General features: G+C 42.2%; 1 protein-coding gene and 1 pseudogene across 1 annotated transcript; both read right to left on the bottom strand.

Annotated features, from left to right (window-relative positions):
• Window positions 1-5677: 5677 nt before the first annotated feature.
• Window positions 5678-9510, bottom strand: LOC115135327 (DNA damage-inducible transcript 3 protein-like). Its single transcript, XM_029669905.2, has 4 exons — window positions 9368-9510; window positions 7793-7857; window positions 7014-7227; window positions 5678-6739 (listed from the first exon to the last, which is right to left on the bottom strand). The coding sequence occupies exons 3-4, from the start codon at window positions 7167-7169 to the stop codon at window positions 5996-5998; spliced, it is 900 nt and encodes a 299-aa protein (XP_029525765.1). The 5' UTR covers window positions 7170-7227; window positions 7793-7857; window positions 9368-9510; the 3' UTR covers window positions 5678-5995.
• Window positions 9511-13558: 4048 nt separating this feature from the next.
• On the bottom strand, window positions 13559-15992 carry LOC135572574 (uncharacterized; annotated as a pseudogene).
• Window positions 15993-23650: the final 7658 nt, after the last annotated feature.

The raw sequence follows: 23650 nt of genomic DNA, 5'->3' as shown, positions 1-23650 counted from the left end.
CGGTCAAAGCTAAAATATGAATATTATTTATGTTGACCAAGTTAAAAACCTCATGTATTTTGTTAGGAAGGCTACATACATTAACCTGAGCTATATGCAACCCTTTCCTTGTCAAGTGGAGATCAATAGAGCATGTATTCATTATAGTTGAAGTTGCCATGATACACTTCAACACACAAACTCAGATTTGAACATTGGATTAAAATAGCCAGGTAATTACCCTAGAGTCCTGATACAGTTGCCCGTTGACGTAAAGTTTATCCATCACCATGGAGACTCATCGATTCAGGCAGCGCTTTTCCTTCAGGATGGGATGTATTTTTTTTTCTCCTTTCATTGATCTCCGTTGGGAAGTGATCATTCATTCAAAAGTCAGTGTTTCTGAGTTCCTACCCCTAACTCTTAGCTATTTCCTTTTGCTTAAAAGGTTCAAAACATGCAATAATAGCCTGTGGCCTATTCCCAGAGGCCTTACCCATTCTATGGACTCTGAAGAAAGTGACATGACATTAGGCACAACATCTGTGGGCAGCTTCAGTTGAGTTGACATAAAGTCTCGGACAGTGTCCTTACAGCCTCTTCTGTTGTCATTCTCCGGTAACCCTGAAAAGATTAGATTATCCCGCATTGATCTTCAAGCAAGGTTTCTTTAAGTTGTTAGACATTAAGTTGTGTGACATCTGACATTGGCTGAATTCTAGACAGGCACATAATGTATTGATGGATTTCAACAACTCTCCACACGCGCCATCTTGCTTGAGGATGGTTTGATGCCATCGTTGATACCGCTTGGCCAACTTGGCTTTGGTTTGTTTTGTTGATTGGGTTTGTTGTCCTTAACAGTGCTTAAATCCTACAAATCCAGTGACATGTTTCTTTGAGCTCGTAAGTATCTTTCGTCAATGACTCATTCAAGCTCTTCAATGGATTCTGAATCATCCAGCTTGTTTGCAGGCAGACTAAAACAAAAATAAAACAACGGATGTATCTTTCCAGACCTGTACAGGCCGTGGGTAGATACACCCCAAAAACCATTTAAACTATTGTGTACTCACTTGTGCCTGTTATATTGAAATATTTCCTGCAAACAATTAACCGAGGGAGAGAAGAGCGTGAAGAGCGTGAGAGATGGAGAGAGAGGTTAAAGAAGGATTTTTAAGCCTTGAGATTATTGAGACATGGATTGTGTTTGTGTGCCATTCAGAGGGTGAATGGGCAAGACAAAAAATGGAAGTGCCTTTGAATGGGGTATGATAGTAGGTGCCAGGTGCACCGGTTTGTGTCAAGAACTGCAACACTGCCTCCCGAGTGGTGCAGCGGTCTAAGGCTCTGCATCGCAGTGCCTAGAGGCGTCACTACAGAGACTGAAATGTAATAGTGTAATCCTGAGATTGTTGGAGAAAAATTGCTTATAAAATCTGAAACCTGTCTTTACATTCCAGCCCAAATCAACCGCCCGGACTAATGCCAACGCCCAGCCCGCCCCAGTCTCAGCTACAGCCCCTGCTGCTGTGAACGGAGCCGACACTGAGAGAGGCAGGGAGCTAACACTGGCCGTGGGATGGTGGAGCGATGGGTGTAGTGAATTATGGGTGACACAATGACCTTAAAGGAGCAATCAACAGTTGAAACAATAAAAAAGTGTTCCCACCACTGTTTCAGTAAAAAGCTGAGGGATGAGGCTGGAGAAATTTAACCACTCTCAAATTCATAGATCGAGCTATGGATGCAAGGACTGACCATCCATGATATGGAATTATAGTTTTAAAATGGATGTAACAGCTGCAGATTGCCTCTTTAAGCAATGAAAGAGTCTAAGACAGTTACATGGTACATGATTTCCTTCCAAAAATGTTATGTTCGTATGACGTCCTAATATTGGGATATGTTAGGAATATCGGAAGCACAATGTGTCTGGAATGGTTCCCGATGTTCGCGTGACCTCCCAGTCAAATAAACATGTTTGATATTTCTTTGTCCCTGATGACTGTTTAACAAAACCTCTTTCTCTTCTACTTTATTTGCTCCAGGGGGAGAAGGTGCGGATACTGAAGGGCCAGAAGGCAGAGAAGGCTGTGATCAGAGTGGAGGTCACCAAACTACTAGAACTGAAGAAACGGCTATCCCTGGCCGAGGGTAAGAAAGCACGCCCCAACCCCAGCTAATACTGCTCAGGCTGTAAGGAACAGAGTAGACGTTGAGAGAGCCAGGGAGCTAACACTCGCTGTTGCAGAACAGGTAAGATGAGGGGTACGGGTGTAGCAAATTAGGGGTGGAACAATTAAATTATGAAATAATTGTCCCCTAAGCCAGTTATATACTTCATGATTTTCTCCAGAAATGTCTTGTTAGTATGATATCCGGGACATCTTCAGAATATAAATATGAAAGGACATGCTCCCAATGTTAAACCTCCTGATCAAATATCAAAACATTATATTTATTTTGTCACAGATGCGCCATTACATAAATCCCAGACATTTTATGATGACATCTTTAAATGGTAAATTCTCATCTTATCTTGATACCTTAACGTTAGAACTCTCTTGAGTGTCTAGTAATGTGAAAGGTAATGCAACCATAGGATTTCAAAGCATGTCAGTGTGTCCATCTATTGGCTTGAGTTAATAATGTACTAGTTTGGCAATGACTACTGTCTATCTGGTATTGATGACCCGGCTTCACATGATACGTCCAAGAACGTCAAACAGCTACACCCAGCTAACTTTCACCGGCTTCTACACCTGACCACGCAGCGAGCTTGGCACCTTGTGCGGACTAAGGGGCCTTTTTAGTTATTAATTTACTATTTTGTAATCACGACAGTCTAGCTGGTTATGATGAAAGTGTCTTGCGAGTCAATGATTTACTAGTTGATAATGCTGACTCTCTGTGTCCAACCTCTTCTCCTCTCCTGAGGAGGAGTAGCGAGAAGGATCGGAGCGTGGTAAGTGTCCATAATGTTTAATGTTTAATGTTTAATCAAAATGAACACTGAAATACAAAACAATAAACGTTAATCAACGACATAAATGAAACAGTCCCGTGTGGCACAAACACTGACATGGAAAATAAACACCCACAACTCAAAAGTGAAACCAGGCTACCTAAGTATGATTCTCAATCAGGGACAACGATTGACAGCTGCCTCTGATTGAGAACCATACTTGGCCGAACACAGAAATCCCAAATTATAGAAAAACGAACATAGACAACCCACCCAACTCACACCCTGACCATACTAAAACAAAGATATAATAACAGAACTAAGGTCAGAACATGACACAGTTAGCCTTGGCTGAGGGAAAGAACCCTGAACCTGCCCCTCCGAAAGACAAGAAGTGAGAATGAAGACAGACAGAAGCAGGAAAATAAGAGTAGAGGGAAGTAAAAGATTTCAATAATTACCTTAATGGAGAATAGGATCAAGAAATATGAGAATAACTTCTGTAAGACAAGTCTATGACTGGATGAAAGACAATGTGATGTGGGCTATGAGGAAAATGGGGGAATTGAAAAGGTGTTGGCTTTAAGGACAGATCAGTAAGCAAAGACAGGTATATTGAAAACTGTTACAGCATATTCTGACATCAGAATAGTTCTACATGCCTGTTCTCAAAGTAGAAGGTTCTAGTAGCCTGGTAGAAACCAGCCTGATAGCTGCTGGCATTCACCATTCTGTTTTACTGCGCCACATTCATCGTGAAGTGAAATAAAATGGTGAAGGCAACGATCGATTCCACCAGGCTAAGGTCCTAGAATCTAGTGTCACTATGCAGAAATCAGAACAGGTCCGTGTGTGATCAATGTCAGGTTTGGGTAGCTGTTTAAAAATATAATACTATTGTTATATTGTTATATTATAAAAAAAACATTTTTTAATATCCCCCTTACCCATTTATTCAATCGAATAAATAGCATGGCTTACAAGTAACTTTTTGCAAATACCGTGGAAAATGAATTCAGAAAAAAATTGTTTTCTAAGCATTCGTTTGGACCTTAATATAGACGCATCTCACTTCTCTCTCTCGTCAACTGACCGGAGTACATTCAAATAAGCATTTCAAGACACTGAAATTGTTTTAAGGATTTATTAGAAAATGTGAGCATATAATAAAGTAAATACAATATAATGTTTCATGTAACAACAGAAATAAAATACATGGATGTTGGTTGAATTAGAGGAAACTACCAATCGATACATATTTTTTATAATAAAATGACAAATTAATATGGGTACAGTAAAGGGTGTATATATTACAGTATAACTAGGTATAATACATGGTTATATCAAATATATAGGTGAATCAGGGTAGCTCTACATTGTAAATATTACTACCTCCAAATTCAGTCAATTTGATAGAAAAAGGTCAGCGTAGAAAGAAGAATAACTGGGTCCTAGGTGTAGAACTATCCATACACACTAAAGCTGCAGCGGGTTATACGAAAGTAGAAATTGAAAAACTACCAATCATTCTCACATACTCACACTGCACTGAGTACTGACAAACTTTCCTGAGCTCCATATTTCCTCATAAACTATGCAAGAAATATTATCTCTGCTGGCCTCTGTTCAGCCTTTAGGATTAATCTTAGATTTTAGAGGTTGGCAGATAAGGGATAGCCTGGGATACAAACTGATTTAGCTATGTTTCATTGTTGTTTCATTGGGGAACAATGGTAGGCAAAGCATTCAGTCTGATTTAACCAGGCTAGATAAAGGATAGGGTGACAATGAAATGCACTCTCCACACTCTACCGTCATACTAGGGATGAGCCCAACTATGTTTTTCAGAATCAATTCATTGATTGCGTTGGCAGATTAGTCAATAAAACTCCTAGCAATGGTAAATATCACTTTTATGTGATTAGTCAATTCCATAATGTTGGAGTCAATGCCAACGCCCTTGATCAATTAATCCAATATTTAAACTCATCCCTAGTTCATACAAATCCCTTAGTTGGGCTGAATGATCTAAACCAAGCCCAATTAGTCTCATTCATTATGGCATGCAACAGAAAATGTAATTGAGTGTTTGTTGATGAACAAGCCCAAGTTGGTCTTCCGTTTGGTGCCTAATGAACACGACCCATGGAATGCTTCTGATGGGTGTTGGTTAACAACTTTCATAGATAGAAGCTTCCAACCAATTCCTTCATTTTGGAAACGACGCTGGTGCCCTCAATCACTCAATTGAATCTAACTCATCATCCCATACTTCATACTAAACACTTCACTAACTTGGATAAGCGAAAAACGCCATAATCAGGATCGAGCTCATCATGGCAAAAAAGTTTTGCAACAGAAAACCTCTATCCGTGTTTCTTATTGGATGAGTCCAGGTAGACCCACCTTCTCTTTCCATTTGATTCCTAATGAACAAGTCCCATGCAATGCTTGCGATGGGCGTTAACTGTTGATGCTTCCGATCAATTTCTTAATTTTGGAATCGATGCCCTCAATCAATTCATTGACTCTAACTAATCCTTACAGTACTTCAAACTGAGCACTTCTGTAGACTGAATGAGCTACACAATCGTACAATGCTTGTGATGGGCACTAATTGCTACCCATCTAGTTCAAATGTGCTTCCTAAAATCAGTCCTACATAAATACAGTACACTAACGTCTCAAGAGGTATTGCATGATCCACCTGCCATTTACACCGTTTCCTCCATTTCCTTTACATGCTGTCTATCTCTCTACATTTGCCGCAATGCTGCAGTTCCTTCTCTCCATGGTTTTCCTTTGACTTGCTCTTTCATCTTTCTTTCTAACTTTCCTTCTTTCTCTCTCTCTCTCTCTCTCTCATACAGTGTTGAAGAAACTTATAATTTGGTTTCTTTCTAACCATCATCTAGAAATGCATTTCATAGTCACCCCAATGTTCACCTTTCACCGCAAACCTGCTATTCCAAATGTTTATATTCTGCCTTGTGTTACTTCTATCATCCTGCTACCTCTCATCCCGCTCTCCTCCTTGCTTTTCTTCCTTCACTTCTTGGTGTTAACTAGTCTCTCTATCAGGGCTCTGCGTGTCCTCTGCACCTCCTCTCCCAGTCTGTCTATCTCTGCTTTTAACCTCTCGTTCTGGTCCGTCAGCTCCTGCACCTTCCTCTCGTTCTCCTGCTCCCTCTCTCTCCTGCTCTTCTTCGCAGAAGAGGAAGAGGATGAGCGCGAACCGGTGGAAGGGAAGGACAGAGAGTTGCCTCTCTTGCGTTTGCCCAGCCGAGACAATGAGAAAGCGGTGCTAGTAAGAGAGGAGACAGGAGAGGAAGGAGGAGAGCAGTTGAGAGAGGGGGAAGGAGAGGCGGCGGAGGAGGAGCAGGAGGGTGAGTCGGGGACACATGGGTGTTCATCCTCCTCGCTAGTGGAGGGAGACGCAGGCTGTTGGACATTGTTGGAATGATGATGATGGTAGCTACTGTCCACCATTCCCAACCCTCCCTCACTCAGCAGCTCAAAGAACTCTGGGGGTAACAGGTCCCCTCCTCCCGAACCTCCCTCTCCATCTCTCCCTCCCTCTCTGTCCCTAGGCCTCTCCGTCCTCTCCTCAGCGGGATTCAGACACAAGGCGGTGGAGGAGGGGGGCGGATGGGTAGGAGGCTCCTCCGGAATTGTGACCCTCTGGACACCCTCTCCTCCACCCCATGCCTGCCCTCCAACCCCCACCCCCACCCCGTCCGTCAGCCATGTCAAGGAACAGCTCTCCAGGACATCCAGGAACTCTGTCTCTTTCTATGAAGAGAGATATAGAGAGGAGAAAGAAGAGAGGGAAGGAAGAGTGAAAGAAAGAAGAGAAGAAAAAAATAGAGGAGCGGTTATGTCAAAGACCCTTCTTACATCAGCGCTCTTGGAAGAGTTGCATCATGAAGAAGAGAAGACGATGAAGAGAAGATGAAACAAAAATGTTGGATAACCAACAACCGATAGAAAAACAAAACACAATCGATCACTTTGTTCATAAATCAATCAATATTTTAAAAAAAATCGAATTATAATCCCAACTGACCTCTGAGCAGGGAGGGGCGCGAGTCAGCTTGGCCCCACCCGTGTCTGATCCCAGTATATCCTGCAGGTCCTCATACCACGCCTCCAACTCTGCACCACACAGCGGCCCCACACCAGGGGGGTACGGAGGGGGCAGGTGAAGCCACTCGGTAGTCATCTCTGTCACTCAGTCGCACAGATAGTCTTTCACAGCCACACGCTGGTACACACTGGACCTGGAATGGTGGTGGAGAAAGGAGGAGCCGGTTTTAAAATAATGTCGAGACAGGAGGGTTTGGTTTTAGAATGATGAAATAATTATTTAATATAGCATCTTTAGTATGAACCGTTATGGGGTTTCTATACAGTAGGCTAGACATCGGGATCGACATATTACCAAGAAAGCTGTATGTGAAAGAGCTGTGCAATAGAACTGGCTACGTTAGCATGTTGTTTGTAATTATCAATTGTTGAAGAAAAATATACAATCGAACAAAGTACCGGTATTATAATTTCTATATTTAGTGAAAAAAATCCACTTTTCATGAAATTGTAAAATAGTGACACTCTTTGGACAAATGGCTGTACTGCATGAATCAATTGATGATAGGATTCTATAGCCAAAAACATGAGATGTAGTGATGACTAAATTTCAAACATTATCAAGTTAAAATCTAGAAAATAAATGCATTGATATAATATAAATATGATGAGGTTAACTTGACATCCATAGACAAAACATCCAACACTCAGTAAAAACAACACAGAAATCTAAAGAATTAATGGGGAAATGCAAATCACCTTTTGAAAGTCTCTTATAATCAAGTCTGGCAATTGGTTGTTGGTGATAATTTGTCCCAACAAGTCTAGAAAGAAAGAATTTGTGACATTAATTATTGGCAATTATTGTAACAAATACATAATACAGTGTGATGAGATGTTAGAATTTGCTTAAAGGAACATATTGTATAACAGCAGCCATAGAGATGTCTCCTCAAATTAAAGCTGATGCAGTCAACTTGATAAAACAACCTGCTGACAATACATTCATAAAAATGTTGAATAGGCCAATACAAATGATTTTCTATAAAGAAAACGAATGCAATAATTTGACAAACTACTGTACTGGCTTCACGTGTTCTGATTATATTTCTTTTAGGCAAAATCACAACAAAATCAGGTCATTGATTTGCCTCATGTAAACAAAGACTCCGTAGGTGTTCTAGGGCGCCCTCTGTCTGTCAAGGTCCACAATTAATTATATTTCTATCAAAACATCCTTCCTTGAGTTCGATTTACACTAGCTCATGAAAAAGAAAATATATAATTGAAATCCAATTTTCCGAGTAGAAAATATTTGGTCTAAAAATAATACAGTTATCCTTAATATTGAATAGTTAACGGTACTTTGAAACCACTTGCTCAACACAGGAAATACATGGCTGTCTGACCACAACATACATCGAGCAAAGAAAGTCCTTATTGTGGTCAGAGAAACTGGATTTAAAGTACCTTTAACTCTGCCACAATCAATAAATGCAGCCCAATTCTTGACGAATACTTTTATGATCAGTAATCTATTTATTCTTGAATGTATTGTTTGACGAATACATTTCAGAAAAGTGACATTTATGCAACTGTAGGCTGTGTTTTTTTTCTTCGGATGTGGTCTCAGCTCGCTCTCCATCCATCCAGCCAAGCCAAGGCATTACGTCATGGAATCAAAGTACGGGACGAGTGAAACAAAAGCAAGGGTGAAAACTGACACCTCCAATGGGTACAGAATACTGGGATGGGAACACAAAGCTGTTCTATTCTATTCTACAGGAAACTCAATGAACTCAAAATAGCAAGACGTGCGACCTTATTCTTCTTTGTCAATGCAGATAAGTGTTTGTTTTATTTAATTGGCTATTAATATAACACATAGCCTATATACTATCTGGATACTTGACATCCTATACATTTATCAAACAAATACTTTGTCTTTGATAACAGTAGTCTACATAAGTTAATAAAACCGAAACAAAAGTTTGCAAAACGTTATGTACGCGTTTGACAGCTCAGCTGTCACTGATATCAAACTTTGGTAGAGAGATAAAGCTCGTGGTAGAGGGAACGCAACTTGGGGGTCAAAGTCAAATAAGCAGATAAATGCCTCCCTGAATCTTGAATAAAAATAAAACAACTGTCAATTATAATTGAACTAGAGCAACTGCTCTCCTATAACAGACATGGGAAAGTTGCCAAAACATGCACATTCTTATTTCTAAAGGAAAGCCAGAGACGATCAGCTGCCAAATTAAAATTAGAACTCTTGTAGAAGGCATTCAACAACTCTTAAAAACTGTAGACAATAAAATAAAATCCACTTACCCTTTTTCTTTTATTATTTCGCTTTCTTGACTGTCTTGGGTTCGGAGTATGTATATATTTTAGTTGAGATTGGTGATAGCTCATGTTAACCATTGTTCGGCTTAGTATAGTGAATGTGATTTTTGGAAACTCCCGGTGGTGTTTATATAAGGTGAGCCAACCGAACTTAATGTGGAGATTTTTTTTTTACACAACCAAACGTACCATTAGCTGACGATGAAATTACTAACATCCAGATAGTCCAATCATAATCTACGCGCTAAAATCTTTTGCTTGGTGACATCCAATGCGTAATTATCTTCTACAGTGAAGGCGGGCTTTAAAATGCCTTGCTAGTTGTCTCCGTCGTAGTTTATGTGACCTGAAGATGTGATGCAGTCATAAGACGGCCAGGACGAATTTGGGGCGTATGGGAGTCACATGAAAGGAATGATGCAATGCTTGGCAACAAATTTCTAGTCAGTGATAAGACCGGGAGAACCAGAACATGTTTTATTTAAGTCTCTTTCTGGCTCTAACAAATTTTTTTTAAATACACTTATGCAAGAATATTTTAGAATGTCTAAGCAAAGTTTTTCTTACACATATTACACTAGAGGCTATTTGTAATTTCTGTTCAGTTATATAGGCTAGTGAAAAGAATAAAGAAAGCAAGTCCGCTTGGAATAATGGCTTATTTTCTATGTAAATCCAATAATTGTGTGGTTTTTATTTTCCATTTTTGATATAGGCTTGATCTCACAATTCTCTGGTAGCTCTATTGTGTCTTTATTTTTGGGGACCGATTGTTTCCTTTACACGCGTGAGGGCCACATTGTACAGTAGGCCTTTAATCAAGTCTGTGTGTGTGTCATGTTATGTGAAATGCTTTGAAGTTCGACTGCTATCCCCCAACTGTAGCCCTGTCTGTGTAAATAGTGTTATTTCTCAAGAGTAGGCTAGTATAGCCTGCTGCAACAATTGAACTTCAACATATTTTTTTTCCTCAAATGAAACAACGCAATATAGCCCATTTATTGCAATAAGTGACAGCCTATAATAATTAATTGTTTGTTTTCTTTTCTTTTATTGCACGTTTATTCTAAAGGAACATCATGTCATTCGGATATTCATTTCAGAAATGTAATTTATTGGAGTGCCTGTGCGCGCTATCAAAGCAACATCACCACGCTCCGATTCAACATGTCGAAAGCCAGTTTCTAAATTGGGCGTTCCCAAAAACTCCTCTACCGCATCGTTTCGAGGATGATCGTGAACAGGCTACAACTGTACAAGATAAAATACAAGACACATTTTTATTAAGGTTAACCGTTTAAAGCCAACATTCCCATTCTAATAAACAATCGCTCACTTCTAATTATATTTCATGTGCCATTTCATCTTTGGACACTTCACGTCGAAAAATATTCAAACTCCGAAGGACAGATAAAGTGTTTAAACCCATGTTTATCAGCCTAGCAACAGCAAGCCTAGCAACAGCGCCAAGTGGGATGAGACGCGTCGCGTGCGTGAGTAGCGAATAGAAAGCTCCACGCGCTGTCTCCAGGAGCAGGGTTAAAGCGCGCGAGGAGCCTTGGTTACCACGTCACGACTTGAGGGGCTGTTGCTGAGTAGTTGAGCGGAATACTTTCTCTGTCTAATGTTTATTGAGTCCCGTCGTGTCGTGTGTATTGTATTCATTAGTGGGATAAAGGACACAGGGTTGTTGGCACAGGCTGGGTTTTTGTTACAACCGTCTAGGGTGGAATGTGCAGGGAGGCAACAGTGTTTATAAAAGCAAAACACGAGTTTAGACTACACCACAATGTTATTCCCTTCATTTATCTAAATTGTTTGTTCGATAATTATAATAAAATAAATACTATATGTAATTCTCATAATCATAGGCCTAATAACAATTCAATAATAATGTAGTAATACTAACATTCCTGCTAAGGGTGCTTTACAAACAAAGGAAAAATTAAACAAAACTGGGAAATGTTATTCACAAGAGAATCAAAAGGTGGGAGGCATTAGAGAAATCAATAAACTACAAAATTGTACTAATACACATTATGAGCTTTTTCATTTGAATATCTGGTATTTTGTCGCCTAGTGTGTTTATTTTCTAAGAGGATTTCTTTAGCTACATGAATGTGTCATTAGCCTCTGCCTAGTCCTTTCTTATTATACATCAGTGGCCGAAAGGTTTTCAGGGGAATGGAAAGGGAAAGTGGGATACCTAGTCAGTTGTCCAACTGAATGCATTCAACTGAAATGTGTCTTCCGCATTTAACCCAATCCCTCTGAATCAGAGGTGCGGGGGGCTGCCTTAATCGACATCTACGTCTTCCGCGCCCGGGGAACAGTGGGTTAACTGCCTTGCTCAGAGGCAGAATAACAGATTTTTAACTTGTTACTGGCCCAAAGCTCTAACCATTAACAAGGTGACACCACTGAGGTGTAATAATGCCACGTTCAAGTGCTAGTCGGAACTAGGAAACTGAAATGTCCGACTTGCTAACTGGTTAAACGCAGCACGTGTATAACTACAACAATTTAGCAAGTCAGACATTTCAGAGTTTCCTATTTCCGACTAGTACACAAACAGCATAAGAATGGGGAGACACCTATAGAGCCCCACAGTGGAGATGTCATAATACCCATAAAACCTAGCGGTCAAACAGAAATGGTGCCAATAGGTTTTCCACCGTACATTTTTCCATAGGGTATTTTAGAAACACTTAAAATAAGGGCTGTGTTTCATGTAGGCTCACCCCGGCGTGAAGTTTTAAGCATGTAAATCTCTCTTGGACAAGGTGACTTTTATCAGTATATTCGGCTGTATATACTCTCAGATTCGAAAATGCTGATAAGCATCAAAGTCGAAATCATGCAAGACTACAAATCCCTGCAAGCTCCTGCACGTCATCTCTAGCTGACACCTTTGCTAACAGGCATTGAGTCAATTTAAAACTTGCACAAGACAGTTAACAGAATTGTCAATTGAAAGAAATGTAGCCATTTTATGAATGACTAAATGTAGCTAACATTACATTTAACATTTAACTTGTTATGGAGCATGCAAATTTTCGCAGTCTTTAAAAAAAAATCGCGCAACATTTCAGCGCCCTGCTATTCATGCCAGGAATATGGTACGGTCATTTGGTTAGTTTGTGTGGAAAGGAAACAGTCAGACCTTTCCAAAAGTGTTTAAATCACGCCTGTGCCATTTACAGAATGTGCGTTTCGGTCGAATAGGTCATGAAAATCTGTTCACTGAAAATGTAAAAATATATTCTTCCGCGCCTGCAGGCAATTGTTTACAGAGAACAGAATTAAATAGAGCCGCGTTCTCATTGGCTACAGCTTCCCCATGCTGTCTAGAGTTACGTCATTAGTTTCGCAATTGATTCTTGGTCTAACCCAAACAAGAGAACTACTTTCCTACTGCCACCGCCCAGATTTTCGAGCGACCATTTTCAAACATGTTTTTCTCCACGGACCAGCTAACTATTTCACACCGTCTCCTGAGGTATTTTATCGCTTATTAACGTGTACTAATACCTAAAGTAGCATTACAAAAGTATTTCGAAGTGTTTTGTGAAAGTTTATCGTCGACTTTTGGCATTTTAAAAATGACGTTACGTTATAAAATGCTAATTTTTCCTCCAATTCCAAGGTATTCCTAGCTCGATATCTAGGCTATATATGGACCGATTTAATCGAAAAAAGACCCTAAATGATGTTTATGGGACATCTAGGAGTGCCAAGAATGAAGCTCGTCAAAGGTAAGGAATGTTTTATATTTTATTTCAGCCTTTTCGTTTGCGAGCGCTAACGAAAAATCTGTCGTTTTTGTGATGTTGCATTTATGTGAGGCTGCATGGTACAGATAATAGCGTCTCATGCTTTCCCCGAAAAGCATTTTACAAATCTGACTTGGTGAATAGATTCACAACGAGTGTAGCTTTAATTTGGTATATTGGATGTCAATTTTTATGACATTTTGACATTTATCATAAACTATGCGTGGTGCACTTGAAATTTCAGAAAATGCGATTCCCAATGGGGAACCGCTTCCATTTAGCAGACGCTCTTATCCAGAGCGACTTACAAATTGGTGCATTCACCTTATGACATCCAGTGGAACAGTAGTGCATCTAAATATTTTAAGGGGGGGGGGGGGGTGAGAGGGATTACTTCATATTCCTTAAAGAGGTGGGGTTTCAGGTGTCTCCGGAAGGTGGTGATTGACTCCGCTGTCCTGGCGTCGTGAGGGAGTTTGTTCCACCATTGGGGGGCCAGAGCAGCGAACAGTTTTGACTGGGCTGAGCGGGAACTGTACTTCCTCAGTGGTAGGGAGGCGAGCAGGCCAGAGGTGGATGAACGCAGTGCCCTTGTTTGGGTGTAGGGCCTGATCAGAGCCTGGAGGTACTGAGGTGCCGTTCCCCTCACAGCTCCGTAGGCAAGCACCATGGTCTTGTAGCGGATGCGAGCTTCAACTGGAAGCCAGTGGAGAGAGCGGAGGAGCGGGGTGACGTGAGAGAACTTGGGAAGGTTGAACACCAGACGGGCTGCGGCGTTCTGGATGAGTTGTAGGGGTTTAATGGCACAGGCAGGGAGCCCAGCCAACAGCGAGTTGCAGTAATCCAGACGGGAGATGACAAGTGCCTGGATTAGGACCTGCGCCGCTTCCTGTGTGAGGCAGGGTCGTACTCTGCGGATGTTGTAGAGCATGAACCTACAGGAACGGGCCACCGCCTTGATGTTAGTTGAGAACGACAGGGTGTTGTCCAGGATCACGCCAAGGTTCTTAGCGCTCTGGGAGGAGGACACAATGGAGTTGTCAACCGTGATGGCGAGATCATGGAACGGGCAGTCCTTCCCGGGAGGAAGAGCAGCTCCGTCTTGCCGAGGTTCAGCTTGAGGTGGTGATCCGTCATCCACACTGATATGTCTGCCAGACATGCAGAGATGCGATTCGCCACCTGGTCATCAGAAGGGGGAAAGGAGAAGATTAATTGTGTGTCGTCTGCATAGCAATGATAGGAGAGACCATGTGAGGTTATGACAGAGCCAAGTGACTTGGTGTATAGCGAGAATAGGAGAGGGCCTAGAACAGAGCCCTGGGGGACGCCAGTGGTGAGAGCGCGTGGTGAGGAGACAGATTCTCGCCACGCCCACCTGGTAGGAGCGACCTGTCAGGTAGGACGCAATCCAAGCGTGGGCCGCGCCGGAGATGCCCAACTCGGAGAGGGTGGAGAGGAGGATCTGATGGTTCACAGTATCGAAGGCAGCCGATAGGTCTAGAAGGATGAGAGCAGAGGAGAGAGAGTTAGCTTTAGCAGTGCGGAGCGCCTCCGTGATACAGAGAAGAGCAGTCTCAGTTGAATGACTAGTCTTGAAACCTGACTGATTTGGATCAAGAAGGTCATTCTGAGAGAGATAGCGGGAGAGCTGACCAAGGACGGCACGTTCAAGAGTTTTGGAGAGAAAAGAAAGAAGGGATACTGGTCTGTAGTTGTTGACATCGGAGGGATCGAGTGTAGGTTTTTTCAGAAGGGGTGCAACTCTCGCTCTCTTGAAGACGGAAGGGACGTAGCCAGCGGTCAGGGATGAGTTGATGAGCGAGGTGAGGTAAGGGAGAAGGTCTCCGGAAATGGTCTGGAGAAGAGAGGAGGGGATAGGGTCAAGCGGGCAGGTTGTTGGGCGGCCGGCCGTCACAAGACGCGAGATTTCATCTGGAGAGAGAGGGGAGAAAGAGGTCAGAGCACAGGGTAGGGCAGTGTGAGCAGAACCAGCGGTGTCGTTTGACTTAGCAAACGAGGATCGGATGTCGTCGACCTTCTTTTCAAAATGGTTGACGAAGTCATCTGCAGAGAGGGAGGAGGGGGGAGGGGGAGGAGGATTCAGGAGGGAGGAGAAGGTTGCAAAGAGCTTCCTAGGGTTAGAGGCAGATGCTTGGAATTTAGAGTGGTAGAAAGTGGCTTTAGCAGCAGAGAGAGAAGAGGAAAATGTAGAGAGGAGGGAGTGAAAGGATGTCAGGTCCGCAGGGAGGCGAGTTTTCCTCCATTTCCGCTCGGCTGCCCGGAGCCCTGTTCTGTGAGCTCGCAATGAGTCGTCGAGCCACGGAGCGGGAGGGGAGGACCGAGGAGGGAGTGAAAGGATATCAGGTCCGCAGGGAGGCGAGTTTTCCTCCATTTCCGCTCGGCTGCCCGGAGCCCTGTCCTAGGAAACCTGGAGGATAGGGGACATAGAGAGTCAAAGGATGCAGAAAGGGAGGAGAGGAGGGTTGAGGAGGCAGAATCAGGAGATAGGTTGGAGAAGGTTTGAGCAGAGGGAAGAGATGATAGGATGGAAGAGGAGAGAGTAGCGGGGGAGAGAGAGCGAAGGTTGGGACGGCGCGATACCATCCGAGTAGGGGCAGTGTGGGAAGTGTTGGATGAGAGCGAGAGGGAAAAGGATACAAGGTAGTGGTCGGAGACTTGGAGGGGAGTTGCAATGAGGTTAGTGGAAGAACAGCATCTAGTAAAGATGAGGTCGAGCGTATTTCCTGCCTTGTGAGTAGGGGGGGAAGGTGAGAGGGTGAGGTCAAAAGAGGAGAGGAGTGGAAAGAAGGAGGCAGAGAGGAATGAGTCAAAGGTAGACGTGGGGAGGTTAAAGTCGCCCAGAACTGTGAGAGGTGAGCCGTCCTCAGGAAAGGAGCTTATCAAGGCATCAAGCTCATTAATGAACTCTCCGAGGGAACCTGGAGGGCGATAAATGATAAGGATGTTAAGCTTGAAAGGGCTGGTAACTGTGACAGCATGGAATTCAAAGGAGGCGATAGACAGATGGGTAAGGGGAGAAAGAGAGAATGACCACTTGGGAGAGATGAGGATCCCGGTGCCACCACCCCGCTGACCAGAAGCTCGGGGTGTGCGAGAACACGTGGGCAGACGAAGAGAGAGCAGTAGGAGTAGCAGTGTTGTCTGTGGTGATCCATGTTTCCGTCAGTGCCAAGAAGTCGAGGGACTGGAGGGAGGCATAGGCTGAGATGAACTCTGCCTTGTTGGCCGCAGATCGGCAGTTCCAGAGGCTACCGGAGACCTGGAACTCAACGTGGGTCGTGCGCGCTGGGACCACCAGATTAGGGTGGCCGCGGCCACGCGGTGTGGAGCGTTTGTATGGTCTGTGCAGAGAGGAGAGAACAGGGATAGACAGACACATAGTTGACAGGCTACACAAGAGGCTACGCTAATGCAAAGGAGATTGGAATGACAAGTGGACTACACGTCTCAAGTGTTCAGAAAGTTAAGCTTACGTAGCAAGAATCTTATTGACTAAAATGATTAAAATGATACAGTACTGCTGAAGTAGGCTAGCTGGCAGAGGCTGCGTTGTTGACTATGTAGGCTAGCTGGCATTGTCTGCGTTGTTGACACTACACTAATCATGTCGTTCCGTTGAGTGTAATAGTTTCTACTGTGCTACTGTGCTGCTATTCGGGGCTAGCTGGCTAGCTAGCAGTGTTGATTACGTTACGTTGCGTTAAAAGAACGACAATAGCTGGCTAGCTAACCTAGGAAATCGCTCAAGACTACACAATTATCTTTGATACAAAGACGGCTATGTAGCTAGCTATGTAGCTAGCTACGATCAAACAAATCAAGCCGTTGTACTGTAATGAAATGAAATGAAAAATGTGATACTACCTGTGAAGCGAAATGCGACCGGGTTGTTGAGTGAGGAAGTTCAATTCGGTTGCAGTGTCTCCTACGTTAAGGACGACAAATAGCTCGGATTATTAACATTAGTTAATAATCCAGAGATTTTAACCATTGCCTCGATTCGGCAGTCTCATCCAAATCATCATGACATTTGTAATTTTTTATGACAACCAAATTAGCAGCTAATTTGCATTTCATTTTTGGGGTTTAATACAGGTGAATATATTGATGAAAGTCCCATTGTCCTAGAGATTTACATGGTTATCAAAATGTCACGCCAGGGTAAGCCTACGCGAAACACAGCCCTTATTATAAGGGTTTCTAAAATCCCTTATGGGAAAAAATGGATGGTGGAAAAACGATTGGAACCATTTTCTTGTTTGACCATTAGGGTATATGGGTATTACGACTCTGTGGCACACGATACTGTGGTACGCAACACTCAATCTTAACTCCTACACCACATTTATTGCATTGGTTGAACAGTGCAGAAGAGAACCTCCCGCAACTGTTTTTTTCTTCTTAGTTTCAGGCATTTCTTTACACCTGCTACGTTAGGTTAATGTGTCATAAACGTAATACCAAGATGAGTTGCGTCAAACAAAGTAAATAAAGGATCACACATGTTTACCACTGTGTTAATAAATGATCTATAAAGAAAATACATTGATATGACAGGTGATATTAATAGGTTTATTTATTTTTTCCTTTTGAGTGTCTTTTTTTGTGACCAACATTTTATTGTCTTGTGACTTTGACTAGACCTTGCACTGACTCTCTCTGACTGTTGTCATTTTGTATGAGGTAGGTCTAAGTACAGTCGTGGAAAAAAGTACCCAATTATCATACTTGAGTAAAAGTAAAGTTATGTTTAATGGAAAATGACTCAAGTAAAAATTAAAGTCACCCAGTAAAATACTATTTGAGTAAAAGTCTAAAAGTATTTGGTTTTAAATATACGGAAGTATCAAAAGTAAATGTAATTGCTAAAATATACTTAACTATCAAAAGTAAAAGTATAAGTAATTTCAAATTCCTTATAATAAGCAAACCAGACAGCACAATTTTGTTTTCATTATTTGTATTTATGTCATATCAGATGCAGTAGGGATGACCAGGGATTTTCTCGTGATAAGTGTGTGAATTGGACCAGTTTCCTGACCTGCTAAACGTTGAAAATGTAGCGAGTACTTTTGGGTGTCAGGGAAAATGTAGAAAGTACATTATTTTCTTTAGGAATGTAGTGGAGTAAAAGTACAAGTTGTCCAAAATATAAATAGTCAAGTACAGATACTCCAAAAAACGATTTAAGTAGTACTTTAAAGTATTTTTACTTCTGTACTTTACACCACTGTCTAAGTATAATGACACTGTTGTATGGATGCCATCGGACTTTTGCAAAAGCACTTACTATCTCAACTTGTAGCAGTATTGTTCGAGAGGGGTAAAGATAAAAAAAACAATTGTTCGGGTGCCAGGCAGGTATTTAACCCTGCCGAAAATAAAATAGTAGGATAGATAGAGTACTGCTACCAGACACAAACACATCAGCAGAAGAGACTGCCTAGAGTGTAGCCTGTTTACCAGATAGCCAGTGGAGAGAAAGGATAAGACACACTAAAACACGTCACAGCACAGAGGCAACCCATCCAATAATACCTCATACAAGAATAATGGCAGAGCAATTTAATGGCGACTTCATAGAAACAATTCACAAGAAAGAACCCAGTCATAAACCTTAGAGAATTTGCAATATTGTGTATTACCTCCCAGTGGAGGAGTGAGTGGGGTGTGTATGAGTGTGTTCATAGACAAAACAAAGACGGCCTTAAAATGTTAAAAATATATATATTCTTGGCCAAATGTCAACAGTCCCACACAAAATCAATACAGTTAAAACAATAATAAACTCTCACACAACCTCCCTTTAACTAAAATGTCAAACGGACCTACAGTGCATTATTAGTATACCAAAGGCACTGAACATAAAAGGGAGCGCAGCACAAAGAGAGAAATTATTTCAGTGTAAAGTACTGAAGAAAGGGATAAAGACAGATGGTCTTAGCTGTTGCATCCAGGCTTCAATGATTATCTTCCCCGTGTCCTCCAAACAGACCAAGTGGTTCGTCCTTTAAAAGTTGCAGCATACTGCGTCGCAGCTTGCATGGTGCCGCATAATTCTATGGCACGTTATTTAAGTGTGAACCACTGGTGCCATTAATCCTAGTTCGACCACCAGAGGGCATCTTTGAGAAGCATTTGATAGGCTTACAGTACTGGGCTATTTAGCTGAAGAATCCCTGTGTCGTGCGGGCACGCAGGAGACCGGTGTTCAATTCCCCACAGGGTGGAAGGAGTAGACTGTCCTTGTAAATAAGAATTTGTTCTTTAAAACCTCTTGAAACTAGGGGGCACTATTTTTATTTTTGGAAAAATAACGTTCCCAAAGTAAACTGCCTATTTCTCAGGACCAGATGCTAGAATATGCATATAATTGACAGCTTAGGATAGAAAACACTCTAAAGTTTCCAAAACTATAAAAATATTGTCTGTGAGTATAACAGAACTGATATTGCAGGTGAAATCCTGAGAAAAATCCAATCAGGAAGTGACCCTTATTTTGAAACCCCTGTCTTTCTATGCATCCCTATTGCCCATTGAAAGGGATATCAACCAGATTCCTTTTTCTATGTCTTCCCTAGGGTGTCTACAGCCTTTAGACGTAGTTTCACGCCTTAATGTTGAAGAATGAGCGTAAACGAACACATTGCGTAAGTGGCCAGCTGATGGCTCTCAAGAGTGATTCTTGCGTAAAAGAGAGAGGTAGCCATTTTTTCTCCCGGTTCTACAGAAAAGCCAACTGTCCCGGTTGATATATTATCGATTATAAAAAACGTTTGCCATGTTTCTGTCGATATTATGGATATTTCGGCGTTTTCGTGACCGCTATTTCCAGTGGATTTCTGAACATAAACGGAGGTATTTTGGGTATAAAAGTAATCTTTATGGAACAAAAGGAACATTTGCTGTCTAACTGGGAGTCTCGTCAGTGAAAACAGCCGAAGATCATCAAAGGTAAAACGGTTAATTTGATTGCTTTTCTGATTTTCGTGACCAAGCTTCCTGCTGCTAGCTGGACATAATGCTATGCTAGGCTATCAATAAACTTACACAAACGCTTGTCTTGCTATCGCTGTAAAGCATAATTTCAAAATCTGAGATGACAGGGTGATTAACAAAAGGCTAAGCTGTGTTTCACTATATTTCACTTGTGATTTCATGAATATCAATATTTTCTACTAAGATTATTTGACCAATGCACTATGCTAATTAGTGTAGTTGCTGACAATTCTCCCGGATCCGGGATGGGTAGTTCCAAGAGATTTGCCTAGTTATATAAAGGTTACACTAAGAGCATAACATTTCTACACCCTAATTGTAGTCTAACCAATACCCAAACGGAGATTCAGTCAAAATAAAAATCTCATTAATTTATCAAGACCAGTCCCCATGCTTGTCTCAGAGCAGTGCTAAACGTTGTAGGCTATTGCTTCAACTCCTATTGCTTCTAACTTCAGTATGCTCTTTAAATAAATAAGACCTAGACCCCTTTTAACAGTACATTACTCAACACTAGTGAGACTCATGGCGCCTACGGTAGGCCTACAGTATATCGAAAAATATGACATGACTCTCCGCCAACATATAGAGGATTGGAGGATATTTCTGTAATTCAGTTATATTTATTCCCATAGTAATTCGTTATGGATCCATAACTAAATAAACGTCGACATTTTGAAAGAGTATTTTTATAATGATTTAATTATGAAAGCATAAAGATGCCATTATTAGTTCAATTGTCTTAGTTTGAACGTGCAGACTGGCACTAAAAACAGCGGGAACGTTTCCCTATTCAGCTCCATTATTAGTGCAATGCACCTTAAAGTGTTGCTCTGTGCTATCCAGTGTGGCGGGGTTCACCCCCCCCCCCTCCTCCATTCCCCATGGCTTAGGTCGGTCTTCTGTGAGTGGCTCTGCGGCCCATCCCGTGCTCCCTGCCCTCGTGCCTTGAACATTGCACGCTTTGTTGATACAGCTGGAGAACTGCAAAGTAATCCCATTGTGCGCCACTCGGGAGCCATGAACAACATTTATTGTCCTGCTAATAACAGGGTTAATAATATATCTGTGAGAATATCCAATTGGCTTTTATACAATTCTAAATTAATAATAATAATTGCTTTGTTTAAAAAATAATATTTTGGAGATGATTTCGTTTTCAAATAACATAAAAGGAGCGAGAAAGGCCATACTTGAACATGGGGTGAGACATTGTTACTAATTTGTAAATATAGCAAGTTTGTTATTTAGGATGATTTATTTCTGTTTTTAGAGGGAGAGAAACCAAACACCTACAGTCATCTCATGGGTCTCTCATTCGAGGCCAGCACATGTATTGAACCAGCATCTGTAGCAACACAGCTTGCAATGCTATGCAGTGTCTTAGACCGTTGCGCCACTCAGGCGTTGTACAACATAACTGGTCTACAGTACTACAGTAAGAGCTAAATAATCGTAACAAAATAAAATAATAAATATCTTAGTGTAACAACAGTTTTAGTAAGTAATATTGAAGTCGTGCACATTTATCAGTTTCTATTTACATTTATGTCACCCATTCATTGTCAGTTAGAGACAGTAGGACCCAAACGTATAATCAGTGTTCTAACTCCCATTTGCGGTGTTCTGGAGCAATGAAGTGGTGATGCAGGGTACTGTACTAAACCACATAAAGTCCCATAGCATAATCACAAAACTTTTAGTAGAGCAACCACTGTAGTTTGCCAGCCCCAACTGCTGCACCATATGATAAGGACCTTTCCATCTCGAAGCTAGCTTGGCAGTGAACTGCTTGCACGCCTTTGACAGATGATGAGAATGGACACAGATATGAGACTGGGGTGGGAAACACACGTCTAGTCTATGTTTGTTTTAGTTTCTGAGCTGCCGTTGTTTGGCTTTGATTCTGCTGGCCTCCACTCTGGCTAGCAAGGTGTGGTGGTGTTGGACTGCATAAAATGCTGGGTAGTCAGGTGAAACGTTGTAACTCTGCAAGACTCTGTCCATCAGACCTTTTAGTGGTCTTCCCAGGTGGAGTTCGGCGGGAGTGACCCCAGAAGTCTCCTGGACCGCAGAGTTCAGTGCAAAGCAAAACTCAGGAAGATGCTGATCCCACCTTGTGTGCTGATCCCCCCACGAATGAAGCAATCATCCCCTTCAAGGATGCAATTTAACCTCTCGGTCAGGTTGGTCTGAGGATGGTAGGCCGTGGACAGCTTGGCAACTACACCCCTGTAGGTACAGAGCTCTTTGTAGATTCCTGAGATGAACTGCGGACCTCGGTCAGAGAGAATCTGGTTTGGAATCCTGAATCTGGTAAAGACCTCCATTTACAGAATTAGAGCAATGGCGGATGCAGTGGCTTTGCGGAGTGGAAACAACTCCACCCAGTGTATGTAGTAGACCACTAGCACCAATAACAATTCATTCCGGGTCCCCTGGCTGGGAGGAAAAGGCCCCATGGTCAATTCCCAGCATTTCATTGGGACGGTTCACAATGGTCTGCTGCAGTTTCCCGGCAGGTCTGCCCATGTCTGGTTTGTATTCCTGGCAGACTTCACACTGCTGTACAAACCTTTTAGTATCGATCCACATGCCTGGTCAGTACACCACCTCCTGTAATCTTCGGTAGGTATTGAAGACTCCAAGATGGCCACTCATGGGGTTGGTATGATAAGCTTGGATCATCTGGTCAGTCAATATAGAGGGGATAAAGACACAGTAATGGGTGCTGGAGTTTTTTTTGATGGCGGCATCATTCTGCTGTGCTCTCCCCACACACTCATAACCTTATACACACACACATATCAATTGTTTGGCTTACTATAGCCTATAATAAAGAAAAAAGAAGAGGGAGCTCAGGTCCTTGAAACTGCACAGAGAACAGAATTGCAGAGTGCTTCTTCAGGTGCATTGTCAGTGGAAAGGATTTTCCAAAGTCACTTCTCAGCGCCCGAAGGAAAAACTCCCAAGGAATAATAGGAACTTGAAACTTTGAATTTGGTAACAAGTCCCCAAGCGAACTCGAAAGCAGGTGAGAGGGCGGGGGATACCTGGATCCTGTGCAACACGCACAGGAGCCAGGAGAAGTAGGAGGAGGAACAAAGCACTGACGAGTGCCGAGGATGCCATGGACAATATGGTAGGATCTCATCATGGGATCTCTGCATTCAAATTGCCATTGATAAAATCTAATTGTATTCATTGTTTGTAGCTTATGCTTGCCCATACCATAACCCCACCGCCACCATGGGGCACTCTGTTCACAACAGCAAACCGCTCGCCCTCATGATGCCATACACAGTCTGCCATCTGCCTGATACAGTTGTAACCGGGATTCATCCTTGAAGAGCACACTTCTACAGCGTGCCAGTGTCCATCGAACGTGAGCATTTGCCTACTGTAACCTACTGAAGTCAGTTACGACATCAAACTACAAAGCCCTGGTGAGGACGACAAGCACGCATATGAG

This window comes from Oncorhynchus nerka, linkage group LG2, assembly GCF_034236695.1.
Source record: "Oncorhynchus nerka isolate Pitt River linkage group LG2, Oner_Uvic_2.0, whole genome shotgun sequence".
Lineage (NCBI taxonomy): Eukaryota > Metazoa > Chordata > Actinopteri > Salmoniformes > Salmonidae > Oncorhynchus > Oncorhynchus nerka.
Note: the sequence above shows the minus strand (reverse complement) of the source record. Positions and strands in the feature narration are given on the sequence as shown.

Excerpts from the sequence above, each read along its gene's own strand:
- LOC115135327 (XM_029669905.2), bottom strand. The coding sequence starts at position 7,169 with ATGACTACCGAGTGGCTTCACCTGCCCCCTCCGTACCCCCCTGGTGTG. Across the intron at positions 6,740-7,013 it reads GCGCCCCTCCCTGCTCAGAG|AAAGAGACAGAGTTCCTGGA; the intron begins GTCAGTTGGGAT and ends CTCTCTTCATAG.